Source organism: Talpa occidentalis, unplaced genomic scaffold (assembly GCF_014898055.3).
Source record: "Talpa occidentalis isolate TD23 unplaced genomic scaffold, MPIMG_talOcc4v2.1, whole genome shotgun sequence".
In the NCBI taxonomy this organism is placed as follows: domain Eukaryota; kingdom Metazoa; phylum Chordata; class Mammalia; order Eulipotyphla; family Talpidae; genus Talpa; species Talpa occidentalis.
Window position 1 is genome coordinate 45,529,908 of NW_026555331.1, and position 13,210 is coordinate 45,543,117.

General features: G+C 37.0%; 1 protein-coding gene across 1 annotated transcript in view; it reads left to right on the forward strand.

Annotated features, from left to right (window-relative positions):
* MRPS28 (mitochondrial ribosomal protein S28) overlaps positions 1–11,968 on the forward strand; it is an 85,518-nt gene extending 73,550 nt beyond the window's left edge. The window contains exon 3 of the mRNA XM_037504943.2: positions 11,517–11,968. Within this exon, the coding sequence (XP_037360840.1) occupies positions 11,517–11,685 (169 nt within the window). The 3' untranslated portion in view covers positions 11,686–11,968. The remainder of the gene's footprint in view (positions 1–11,516) is intronic.
* Positions 11,969–13,210: the final 1,242 nt, after the last annotated feature.

A 13,210-nucleotide genomic window follows, 5' to 3' on the forward strand; every position in this document is an offset into this window, starting at 1 on the left:
TAACTTTTTAGGGACAATGGTATTGACTTACTGAGTTTGCAGTTTTCTTAAACCACCTTTTGCATGAAATGCCTTCAAACTACTGGGTTTTCTGGATTTGTGTTGTCAATGTTCTTTTTTTTTTTTTTAATTTCATAACTTCCTTTAGACTTCAGTGCCCTCAGTTTTTCATAAAAGTCAGGAGTGGAGTGTTTTAATAAGTAAACCCAGATTTGGGAATGTAAAGAGCAAATGTCAGCCAGGACCTGTTAGTGTCAAGTCTCAAGCTGTATTCCAGCCCTAAAGGTCCTTTTGAAACCGACCTAGCTTCAACCTTATCAGCATGTGATAGGTGTCTTTGTAGTTCATCCTGTGCCCTTGACTCCATTCTCCTGCCTTCCATGTCTGGTCTTAGAGAACGCTGTTAAAATGCACTGGACTACATCATCTCTGCAGCGTGGGTCTGATTCTTTTTTTTTCTTTTTAAAGATTTATTTATTTATTTATACAAGCACTGGGTACAGTCAGAAGCGCCCAAGGGTGAGAGAATTCACCAGAGTCAGAGCGGGGAACAGAACAGCCAGACTGACGAAGTACAATGCTGAGGGGAGCAGTGGGTCGCAGGAGAGGTCTGCGCGCCATGTGGGACCCTCACCTGGTGGCCGGGGATCAAACCAGCACTGCAGAGGTTGCGGGCAGCTTCGCAACCCAGCACTCAACCGCTGCGCCACCGGTGAGGCCCTGGGTCTGATTCTTTTATGAAGATTTCACTCTCTCTGACCCTTGCCAGCCCATGCCTGTTGCAGTAACAATCTCTTATGTTTAGGTTTCTAAAAGTCATCTGGCAAAGTCCCCTCTCTTGTTGGAAGGATACAGAAATCAGGACCTACCTGCAAAAGTAGCTTGACCTCCCGGGGGGATTGATGGACTAGGACTTTTCATTCTGTTCTTGCCTTAGGTTGGGAAGGTACAAAATAACTTCTCTGTTTCTTGTTGGTATCTTCTTAAACTCCTGGATGATGAGTAGGTGTTTGTTGAAAATTCAGCAGTATTTATTTAATAAGTAGCTAATTTAGAGAGACAGAAACAAGATTAAGACAAAAAAGAAAACCTTGGCAAATAGGTTGGCACACAAATTTAGAACTGTTTTCTTAATGTAGTCAAAAGTGCAGGAAATTAGAAATCTAGAAACAGAAGTTCAACCATTAAAGACATTTTAGGGATGAGATAATTAGATGACATCCGACAAAGTTATTTTCAGGCTAAATTGATTTTTGTTGTATGTGCTAGCAAGTGAGATTTTCAAGCAGGATGGAAGTGATTTTGAAAATCATTTGGTCATGATATACATCCTAACCTCAGTAAACCTTACATGACCATTCTAAAATGATCCAGCCCTTTGTTTACATGAAAGTACGAATTAATTTCTTCAGTTTTCATTATGGGAAAACAAGTTTGCTTATCTCATATTTGATATTTTAGACATGCAATTCTTGAATTGCAGTGAAAGCTCAAATTGAGATTTAGCTTGACCCCAAAACTATCATGAACCATTCTTTTGGAATTTGATCGAAACAAAGACTCAGAGGATGTAACTTCTGAAGATATTAACCAATGCTTTTTGAGCAAGGTCAGCTCCAGTTGAGGAGATTTTTCACAAAAGCATCAATCTCCAATTCTATCCTATTACTTTTGGTGGAGTAGGTTTGAATTGACCTCAGGCATCAGTATTTTTTAAAAAAGAAAAAAATTGTAAGAAGCTGCCACAGCTGATTTTGTTATATAACCTTCCCAGCTCTGACTTTCTGTAGCGTCACCAAATCTGTCCCTGTAAGTTAGTTATCAAGTTATCCTTAGACTTTATTATCCCCCTTCCTCAAGGCCAGGTTCAAATTCAAAGAATGCCTTTGTTTTTTTTTTTTATGTATGTTGAAGATTGATACGAGATTTGTCCTTATGAACAGTATCCTAGTACCTTTAATAAAACCATTTTTGAAGTTATTCTGCCTTTAATTATCTATTACACTTTATCAATGTGGTTAATTTCATAACAGCTGCTATTTATTAAGTATGTATATATATTGGGCACTTTTCATACTTTATTCTTTAAGCTTCACATTAACTTTACGAAATGATTTATTGTTATCTTTGTTTTATAAATGAGTAGATAGCTCATACAGGCATTTCTTGTATTCAGTTGCAGTCAACCTATATCTTCATGTAATTCTTTAAAACCCATATTCCTTCCACTTTTTCTTTCTGATAAAACTTACTGCAATAAAGCATATATTTTCTATTCTTATAAAATAAAAATTGTGCACCACAAAATGGATCCCTTTTTTCTTAGATTCCATAGTACTGGCCCCAAGTTTGATCCTACTTTTAGTCATCAACATATCTCAGGTGCCTGAAAACATTTTCTCCTTCTGTTTTTCTCCCTTCTCTCCCCCATACACACACACATACACTTCATATTTTGACCAGTAACAAATAATTTTTTTGTGAAAATAGAAATAGACTTGACAGAGTTTTAAGTAATAAGATTGTCCTTTCCCTAATTGCTTGATACACCTTATTTTGTAACTGAGAAAAGATAACTGCCATTACTGATTCCATATGTAATAACAGTATATGCATATCCCACATTAGTAAAAGGTGAATTATTTATTGGATATTTTAAAATGCTCCATTTACACATTTCAGAAAAGAATACTTTATCAAATCAACAGAGATGCAACTTCTGTTTGTGGTGTTATAAATTACTAACTAGCAGGGCAAGAAAAGAATTGGACTTAAAGGGGAAATTTCATCTATTTCTATCAAAATTGCAAAAAAAGTTAAAATTTTTATCCAGGATGATTACAATTTGAGGAAAGGTAGTTTGGATTTATAAACAGTATTCTTTGCTTATTGCCCAGAGCAATTTAGGTTTCTAATTCTCAGTTGATATGCATTGTTTATTTTGGCCTGGTTAATAGTAAACTTTATATGGTATGTTTGAGGGATTCTCAGTTTTTCAAAAGACTTTTGATAATAATTCAGGTAGCAAAAGTTCTGATTATGTAATCTTTTTTTCCTCATTTATGTCTTCTGATGACCTGGGATAATAAATAGGACTTCAGATTTGTGCTATATTTTAATGATTATAAATATTGGATATTTATAGAACTTTATCACCACTGCCTACCTTTATTTTGGGTTAATTTTGTTCATTTTTTAAATCGAGGTAGCATTGGTTTACAGCATTGGCTCTGTTAACTGTGGCAGCTATGCTTGATAGTACAGTACAGATAGTATGATGGTTAATTTTGATAGACATTACAGATTGAACAGAAAGAAGCAATAGACTGGATCACTTAAGAAAACATGGCAAACAAATCCTAAATACACCAAGTAACTTGTATATAAAGGTTTGTTCATTAATTGAATATCTAAGGCTATAATAATGTGTTATATTAATAAAGTATTAAATTGTTGCATTTTGCTTAAGTATTTAATCAATTTTGCACTTAATATCAGTTTTCAAACACTTAAGATTGTATAAAAGTAGAATAAAATCATTAAATTGCAAAATACCTTAGGGCTATTCTAAAACTATGCTTTTTAATGATGATGAAATAGAGGCTCAGAGAGTTGTTTTAAAGAATAAAGTATACACATTCCCTGCATGCTAGTGCGCACGCGCTCTCTTTCATACACACACACACACACACACACACACACACAAACATTGGATTTGCTGACTTCATATATAGGTCACCATTACTATGCACATTTATTTGAATTGGAAAATAGTGTTAATTAAACCATTGGAAATAACTTAATTTTTGTCTCTTCAAAACAGGAAAGAAAAATTTACTTGAACTTTTCATTAAAAATATAAGAAAATCAGGAAAAGTTATACACTTTTAACTTATTGGGATGAAAACATGGATGGTTAATGATTTCAAAAGAACTATTTTTAAAACTTATGATAATTATCATTATAGAAACACAGCTAGATCGACTAGCAAAGTCAGAAGTCCTCATAATGTTCTCTGTGGATCCTGAGATTCAGTCCAAACCTTGTATTTATTATTGGCTTTGTATTACTTAATATACTTATATCAAAGAACTAGTCAGAGAGATGTTCTCTATTTTAAGTCTATGAGAACCATCAGTAGCATGCACTGACAGATGTTAAAGAATGCCTGTGGAAAGAATGTTAGAAACCTCTCCAAAGGAAAGTCTTTAAACCATGTCTTTAATACAGAAATGCAAAACCAGATTTAATTGCCCTTTTCCTAAACAGCTCAGACATGCAGACTCATTTACTGCAGCATATGGTCTGAGAAAGTGCACAGTGGAAGAGAGCAGTCATGGTGAAGGCTTGGGATTGAATCCTTTTAGGCTGGAGTTCACAAAGATCAGTCAGAAGCAAACACTTGAAGTTAAAAGAAAGAAACACACCAACCAGTAACAGCGGCTACTTTCATTTGAAATGTGCTCATTGGAGACGTCCTATTTGCTTTTAATAAAGCAGTATTCTAATATGAAATAAAACATTTCTGAAAAACCATTTAAAAGATGTAAAGAATTTTTAAAAATGTAAAGAATTAATCAAAAAATGTAAAGAAATAGACAGCATTACATGAAGCTGTGGAGATTTTTTCTGATAATTTAATTCATCATATGTCCACTAAAATTTACTATTTTCCTAATAGAGAACAATTAAAATAATTAGTGGATGAGCGCAACGTGGCTTAGGTTTTATTTCAAAGAAAAGGCATTATGAGACTATATATAGTGGTAAATTCTTACCACCCTAAAGGGATTAAGTTTACACTTCTTGCAAGAAGTCATAGGTAATTAAGAATTAAAAACAAGGGAAAACCAAAAACAAGGACTCTGTGAGTCCTCTAATGACATGACATTAAGCAAGTGACTTTATTTCCATTATCTTAATTTTATGCCTTTAACATAGGGGAAAGCTATCTTTATGGAAAATTTAATTTTAACCTCTAAATATCTAGTAAGAGAGTTCCGTTGCTGTGTGCTGAGTACAATATCACACACAGAGGTGAAGAAGAATACAAATGAAACTTTTTTTTTAATTCTTTTTTTAATTTTTTTTTTAAGATTTATTTATTTATTTATTTATACAAGCACTGGGTAGAGTCAGAAGCGCGGGAGGGTGAGAGAATTCACCAGAGCCAGAGCGGGGAGCAGAGCAGGCAGAAGAACTGAAGTACACTGCTGAGGGGAGCAGCGGGCGGCAGGAGAGGTCTGCGCTCCATGTGGGACCCTCCTCCAGTGGCCGGGGAGCAGCTGGGGATCGAACCGGCACCGCAGAGGCCGCGGGCAGCTTCGCAACCCAGCGCTCAACTGCTGCGCCACCGGGGAGGCCCTAGAGGGAGATTTCTTAATCTTAGAGGTCTGTAGATAACATTCAGGTGAGCTGTGACTGACCCCTTGAAATTGTAGCAAAATTTTGCTTATGGTAGGGGTGGAGGAAGAGTCCATTGATCTTATCAGTGGAATGAGGAAGAACTGGTTTTCAAAAAATCCATTATAGAAAGAAGAGAGAAAGCAGATAGAATAGATTCAGGTCTATAAAATTATAAAAAGGGGATGGTTGATTTGGTTAGAAATTGTCTACTATTGGAATGGTAAATTTAAAAAGACACTGAAAAATAATACTTCTTAAAGAACAAAGAATGAATTTATAAAAATTATCTTTCCAAGAAATGGTATGTGCTAAAAGTATAATAGATTTATAGAAGGCTTATCTCCGTCAAGAAATAAAAAAGCAAGAGTTATAGGAAATAGGTAAAGTTGGGTAACTACATGCCCCTCCGTCTTCCTTGAGCCACTGTTGAACAAATACTACAGTGAAAAAAAAATCACTGTGACCCTTCTGTGACTGACAATATATGCTACCTTCTTATTTCCAGTTATATTGTGGTTAGTGCTGGGAAATGTGAACTGTTAAGTATGCAATTCTTTGAATTTTACTTGCTTTTGTTCAGTGCTATTTTGCCTCATATCCTCAAAGGAAATTCAACATTCCTTTCAAAAGATATTGTTTTCATTCTCTGTAGAACTTTATATTTTAAGAGAGGAATCCTTATACTATTAAAATAAGAATTTGAGTCAAAGTGAATACTGAAAGAAAACCCATCCCCTCCTCCCCCCACCAGTTTCCTTCCTACAGGAATCCTTTATTGATTTAATTATAACTTGGAATTAAAGCTAACTAGGAGTACCCTTGTATGCTCCATCATGCCATCTCTAGAGTACCAGGTGTCAGTGGGTTTGTTTTGATGGTGGCGGTGATTGATGATGATGGCTACCATTTATAAGGGCTTGGCATGAGTTAACTCATTTCATACGCACAGAAATTAGGAGATGGGTGTAATTATTCCCATTTTACAAATGAAGAAACTGAGACAAAAAAAGTAAATGACTCAGAGTTGCGTATTTATAGATGGTAGAACTTAGCATCATCTCTCGTCATCTGACTCTGGAGTCCATGCTCTTAATCACTACATTGCCTCTTCTGGATTTTTATGCTTTCAGAAAATCATTGACTAAAGAGATCATTTTAGGACTGCATATACAATCTGAGGAAGGAGTTTACTGGCATGTCACTTTAAATCTTATTATATGGAACAATGGGAAAACTATCAGTGAATATCAAAGATTCCAATAAAGACCGTATCAAATTACATTGGCAGAGATGGAGTTTTCAGAAATATATTAGTTATTTCTCTTTCTCTTTAATAAAGTGTTTCAAAGTTAAGAATAAAAATCCACATTAATTCAGACTGTTATTCCTGTTGAGGGAGAAATATGCTGAGCCCTCTATGTCCTGGATTTCCCAGAATGGAGAGGCAGCCCTGCTCGAGGCTGTCAGTGAGGTTTGCTGAGGGGCTCCTCTTAGGTGTGTTTCTCCATTACATATTGTCATTGCCTGACTTAGGGTTTTTTTTTTTTTTTAAGCTTTATTTATTTATGCAAACCCCAAAAACTGGGGTACAGGCCAGAGGTGCAGGGGGAGGGGGATAAGAGGATTCACTAGAGACAGAGTGGGGAACAGCACAACAGTCTGACTGAAATACACTGCTGAGGGGAGCACTGGGCCAGATAGGAGAGGTCTGCTGTGCCATGTGGGTAGCTCCCTGGCCTGGGATCGAATTTGTGCTGCAGAGGTGTGGATAGCTTCACAGAACTAAACTTAACCCATGCGCCACCAGGGAGGCCCTGACTTAAGGTTTTGATCTGTCTAAATTATTCATCCTAAAAAACTATCATCACTTATGGAAAATATCTGTTACTCTTGGAAGTAGTTAATGGTGGCCACAAAATTCTAAGAGAGGTCCTTGTTTTATTGTCCCTTTGTATTTGTGTAGGATGGCCTGTCCTTCTGTACTTGATTGTATGCAATAAAGGTAAATCTAGGTCTGAGTTTCTCCAATGGTGATCAGAAAAGACTGCGTCAGAATCACCTGGGAAGTTTATTGAAAAGGCAGATTCCCAGTCCCTCTCCTCACTTTGTCAAATCACTCTATGGGGTTGCTTCCTGCCATTTGCATTTTTAGCAAGCAACCGAGGTGCTTCCGATGTACTGAAAAGTATGAAAACCACCTTTCAAAAGGCTACATTAAGTGAAATGTATTCTCCATGGTATTGTAAGGGGAGAGACATAGATAGGTTTATATCCCTATCTTTAACAAACTTACAATGTGATAAGAAAGATATCACTTACATACAATTAAATAATACAGAGTAAAAAAAATAACTTATAAGCGGAAACAACTGTTTTCAGTTAGCAGAGGACAGAATCTTCTAGAGGTTTTTAATTTTGTTTACTGTGCACAATGTACATTTTGATGTTTCTTCTGTTATTTAGCACATGGTAAGGCCTCCAGTTAGCTTTTCATCTAATTTACCAACTTACTGGATAATTTCCATAATTTTTATTAAAGGCTACTGCATCTAAAATTGGGAGCAGAATTTTGTCTTCCATAAATTACCAAACATATTGGTCATTCATGGTGTTTCTGGTTTTATTTTTTAATTGCACATTGCTAGCATTTATATGACACGGACTGTCATTTATATGACACAAAACAGAGCTTCTTTTTCCACATGACTATGCTCAGAACATTTGTACCATGTGTTCATGACATGAATTCAACTACTTATAAAGAGTTACTGTATCCCGGGTCTCCCCAGTGGCGCAGCGGTTGAGCGCTGGGTTGCGAAGCTGCCCGCAACCTTTGCAGCGCCGGTTCGATCCCCGGCTGCTCCCCGGTCACCGGAGGAGGGTCCCACATGGCGCGCAGACCTCTCCTGCCGCCCGCTGCTCCCCTCAGCAGTGTACTTCGGTCCTTCTGCCTGCTCTGCTCCCCGCTCTGGCTCTGGTGAATTCTCTCACCCTCCCGCGCTTCTGACTGTACCCAGTGCATGTATAAACAAAAAACAAACAAACAAGCAGACAAATAAATAAATGGAACATGCCTCTATTAAAAAAAATAAATAAATAAATAAAATAAAAATAAAGTAATATGGCAAGGACAGAAAAAATCAAACAAAAAAAAAAAAAGAGTTACTGTATCCCTCATCACTTTTAGTTTATAGCCTACCTATGAGTAAGTAAAAGAAATAGGCTAACAAAAAACAATGCTAGGAGAAGAAAACTAACATTTGTTAATCTCTATATGTCAGGCAATGTGCCAAGCAAATTTCAGAGGGGTTAAGTAAATGAACCAGTTAACACAGCTGCTGAAGTTCAGACAACAGAAATTCTAGATAATCCATGACCTGGTGGCTTTATGAGCAAGCTTCTTGTTAGTTTATTGACAGACATTTGAGTACCTGTTGCACTGGCCCTGGGAAGACTATACAGTACGAGGAGTGCGTGCAATCTAGTGAGAAATCAGAATTACACAGATAATCAATACAAGTTACTGAAGGGTGCTAACATTTGCTCCTAGTGCTATGTGTCTTCAATGTATTATCCTCTGTGTATCTTCATAGCAAAGCTGCAAAATCTTTGGAATCTTTTACATGAATGAGGAAATGGGGTTCAGAAGGCAAGTTATCTAAAGTAACCCAGCTCTATGTCTGTGTTACTGCAAAACTTCTTTGTTCCATGGGAATTCCTGATGGACTCTTCATTTTGACAAGGGGAATGTCAAGGCTCATAGAAGCTGCATTTGATGACTTTTGCCTGGATGCTTAAGAATCAACAGGATTTAGATAAAGTTATAAAGTTCAAGCAGTGCCAACCACAGATGCAAAAGTCTGGAGGAATAGAAATTTGTGAGTGGACACTAGGCTGTTTCCACTTAAGCATACCAGATAAATGGAATCCATCGGAAGGTGTTTACTAGAAAGGTGAGGTCCTGGAAGATCATGTTTTAACTAAGGATGATGAGACTTGCAGGGCTAAGTTCAAGAACTGTGTTAAAAAAAAATACATGAACAAAATGTGGTCCTAATTGGATGTGGCAGGGGAGAAGGGGCAAAGGGAGGGGACAACCTGAATCAAAACTGATCTAGGGCCTCCCCGGTGTCGCAGTGGTTAAGCGCTGGGCTGGGGCTGCGAAGCTACCCACAGCCTCTGCAGTGCCGGTTCCAGAGGGTCCCACATGGCACTCCGACCTCTCCTGCCGACCTCTCCTGCCGTGCCCGCTGCTCCCCTCAGCAGTGTACTTAGTGGGTCTGTTCTGCTCCCCGCTCTGGCACTGGTAAATTCTCTCACCCTCCCGCGCTTCTGACTATATCTAGTGCTTGTGTAAATAAATAAATAAATCTTTAAAAAAAGAAAAAACACTGATCTAGTGAATCATGTGATTTGCACTGTGAGGACAAAGGAAAGAGTCCTTTAGAATACAGGTTACAGCTCCAAGTATTATAGACACTAAACTGAAGTGACCTTATTTTCCCAGAGGTTAATTCACATGGAGTATGTTCTATATTTGCTGTTTTCTAGAATATTAAAAAGCTATGCCTCCAGAAATATATTCTAGGATATATATATATATATATATATATTTTTTTTTTTTTTTGTGGGACCCTCTCCGGCGGCCGGGGAACGAACCGGTGCTGCAGAAGCTGCGGGCAGCCTCGCAGCCCAGTGCTCAACCACTGCACCACCAGGGGAGGCCCTTCTAGGATGTATTTTTTAAAAGATTTATTTATTTATACAAGAACCAGGGTACAGGCCAGATGTGCAGGAGGGTGAGAGGATTCACTAGAGACAGAGCGGGGAACAGAACAGGCAGACTGACTGAAATACACTGCTGAGGGGAGCAGCAGGTGAGACAGAGAGGTCTGCCGTGCCATGTGGGTTGCTCTGCTCCTGGTGGGGATCAAACCGGCACTCCTGAGACTGCAGACAGCTTCACAGTGCTGTGCTCAGTGCCTGCGCCACCAGGGAGGCCCCTAGGATATTTTTAATTTTTTAAAACAAAGAAGAAAATATGATCTTTACTGTCAAATATACACATACACATGTGTACATATATAAGAATATACATAGAGGAGGACTAGAAAATGTGACTGACGTCATTACTGCTATATTTTGCAAAAGAACATTTCTATGTTCAGAAAGAAAATAACTTCAAAAAAAAAAGCCAAATAGCCTAATGTATGTCTTTAGATCTTTAAAGATTTGTGGTTTTCAATCAGTAGCAATATTTTTACTCTCCTGTATCTTATAAAAACGTTGATGTTAAACTCTTGAAATAATTAAGGAAAAAAGACAAATGAGTATTTGTTTTTACTGGCTATTATAAAATATTTGAATTTTGACCAAACTGAGTCATCATTCATGTTGCAACCATCATTCCACTCCAGTTACAGGGCAATCAATCCTCAATACCAAGTACTTTGCACTTAGATTTTTGTTTTCAAGATTTATTTTTATTTTATGCATACAAGAGCTGGCGTACAGCCCAGAGGTGTGGGGGGTGAGAGGATTCACCAGGGACAGAGTGGGGAACAGAACAGACAGATCAACCGAGGTACACTGCTGAGGGGAGCAGTGGGCGAGACAGGAGAGGTCTGCTGTGCCACGTGGGTTGCTCCCTGGCCAACTGCTGATTGAACACACTGCAGAGGCTGTGGACAGCTTCACAGTGCTGTGCTCAACCCGCTGCACCACTGAGGAGGCCCTGCACTTAGGTTTTTTTTTCTATTTTGCTTTTATAAAATTTACTTTAAAACAAGATTTCAATCTTAGAAAAAAGGATCTGAAAACTTTCTTCCTTGTTACTCTGATTTTAGAAATCAGTAACATTAAAATAAATGTTCATTTCAAGAACCAACTAGTTTGAATTTCAGTTTGGAATACATTTTAATGTTATAAAATCTTTAAAGGCAACTGTAAGATGAACATTCTGCTAGAACCCATAGTTGTTTTCTGTTAAAAACAACTGTTAATCAGATAGGAGGGTTAGTTTCTTTATGTTCAGCTAATAAATTAAAAGTTTAGTTGTTCCTATTATGATAAACAGAATTAAGAAACTTTTTTCTTTCTTACCATTTAGGAAATACCAGAAAGGAACCAGAGTCCGACTGCGGCTGTTAGATCTCGAACTTACGTCCAGGTTCCTGGGAGCAACGACAGATACAACTATACTAGAGGCTGATGCAGTTCTCCTGGGACTCCAGGAGAGCAGAGACTCAAAGTCAAGAGAGGAGCATCATGAAAAATAAATGAACTTTGCTTAAAGCATCCACTCCTTTTTTTGTTGAATCCAGATACTTATCAAGAATGCAATTAGAAAATTGCAAATAATTGGTAGAAGACATAATGAAACTGTAATTATAGCTTTTATTTCTTATAATTTTCCTTAGCTGTATCTCCCTTCCTCCCCTCTTATACCCGTTCTTTCCTAGTGTTAACTGTATTGAGAAATTTGTTGATCAATAAATGTTTTGAATGCTATCTATGTGCCTGGTACTATTTTTAAACACCAGGGAAACAGCAATAAACAAATGAGACACAATTGCTTACCTTGTAGTGCTTACCTTTGATGGGGGGAAATAGACAATAAATAATTAAAATATATATTAGACAATGATGTGTGCAAAGGACAAAAATAAAGCAGGGAGGGCAGAGGAACTTAATAGACATTTTTTTCCAAAGAAGACATACAAATGGCCAACAAGTACATGAAAAGATGCTCAGCATCCTAATCACAAGGGAAATGCAAATCAAAACCACAATGAGACATCACCTCACACCTGTGAAAATGGCTGTTATCCAAAAGACAAAAAATAAATAACAAATATTGGCAAAGATATGGAGAATAGAAACAAATCATTGTGCACTATTATTGGTAATAAAAATTGGTACAGCCACTATGGAAAATGGTATGGAGTTTCCTCAAAAAATTACAAATAGGAGTACACTAAGATCCGTAATTCCACTCCATTTTTGGGACTTTATCCAAAGAATATGAAAAAAATAGTTCAAAAACATGGATGCACCCTGATGTTCATTGCAGCATTATTTACAATAGCCATGAGTGGAAGCAACCTAAGTATCAATGGATAAAGAAGGTGTTTTATATAAATATACAGGTAACTACTATTTAGCTTGAAAAAGAAAGAAAGCCTGCCATTTTCAAGCATATGGATGAAACTTGAAGGCATTACGCTAAGTGAAATAAGCCAGAGAATGTCAAATACCGTATTATCTCACTTTTATGTGAAATCTAAAAAGAATACCTTGAAGCCCATGGATACAGAAAACAGTTTGGTGGTTGCCAGAGGCAGAAATAGTAGGGGAAATAGGTGAAGGAGGTTAAGAAGTACAAACCTCTAACTATAAGTCATGCAAATGTAATGTACACCATAGTTAATATATAGCATATTATAGTCAATATTGATAATTCTAGTAGTATATTTGAAGGTTGTTAAGAGTAGATTTTAAAAGTTCTCAATCACAAGAGTAAAAAATTGTAACAATGTATAGTGATGGATATTAACTAGGCTTACTGTAATGATCTCACATACAAATCAAATTATGTTGTACATTTGAAACTCATCTAATGTTACATGTTAGTTATATATCAAAAAAGTAAAGCAGGAAGTTGAGTTATGAGAGCTCAGAGGTAGAAACTGGAATTTAGGTGTGATATGAATGTAAGGCCCTTAATAGAGGGGTTTGCTTTTTCTTGGATGAAAAAATTTTGTGTTTTTCACTGATACAGTAAGTATTTACAGAAAGCTCTTT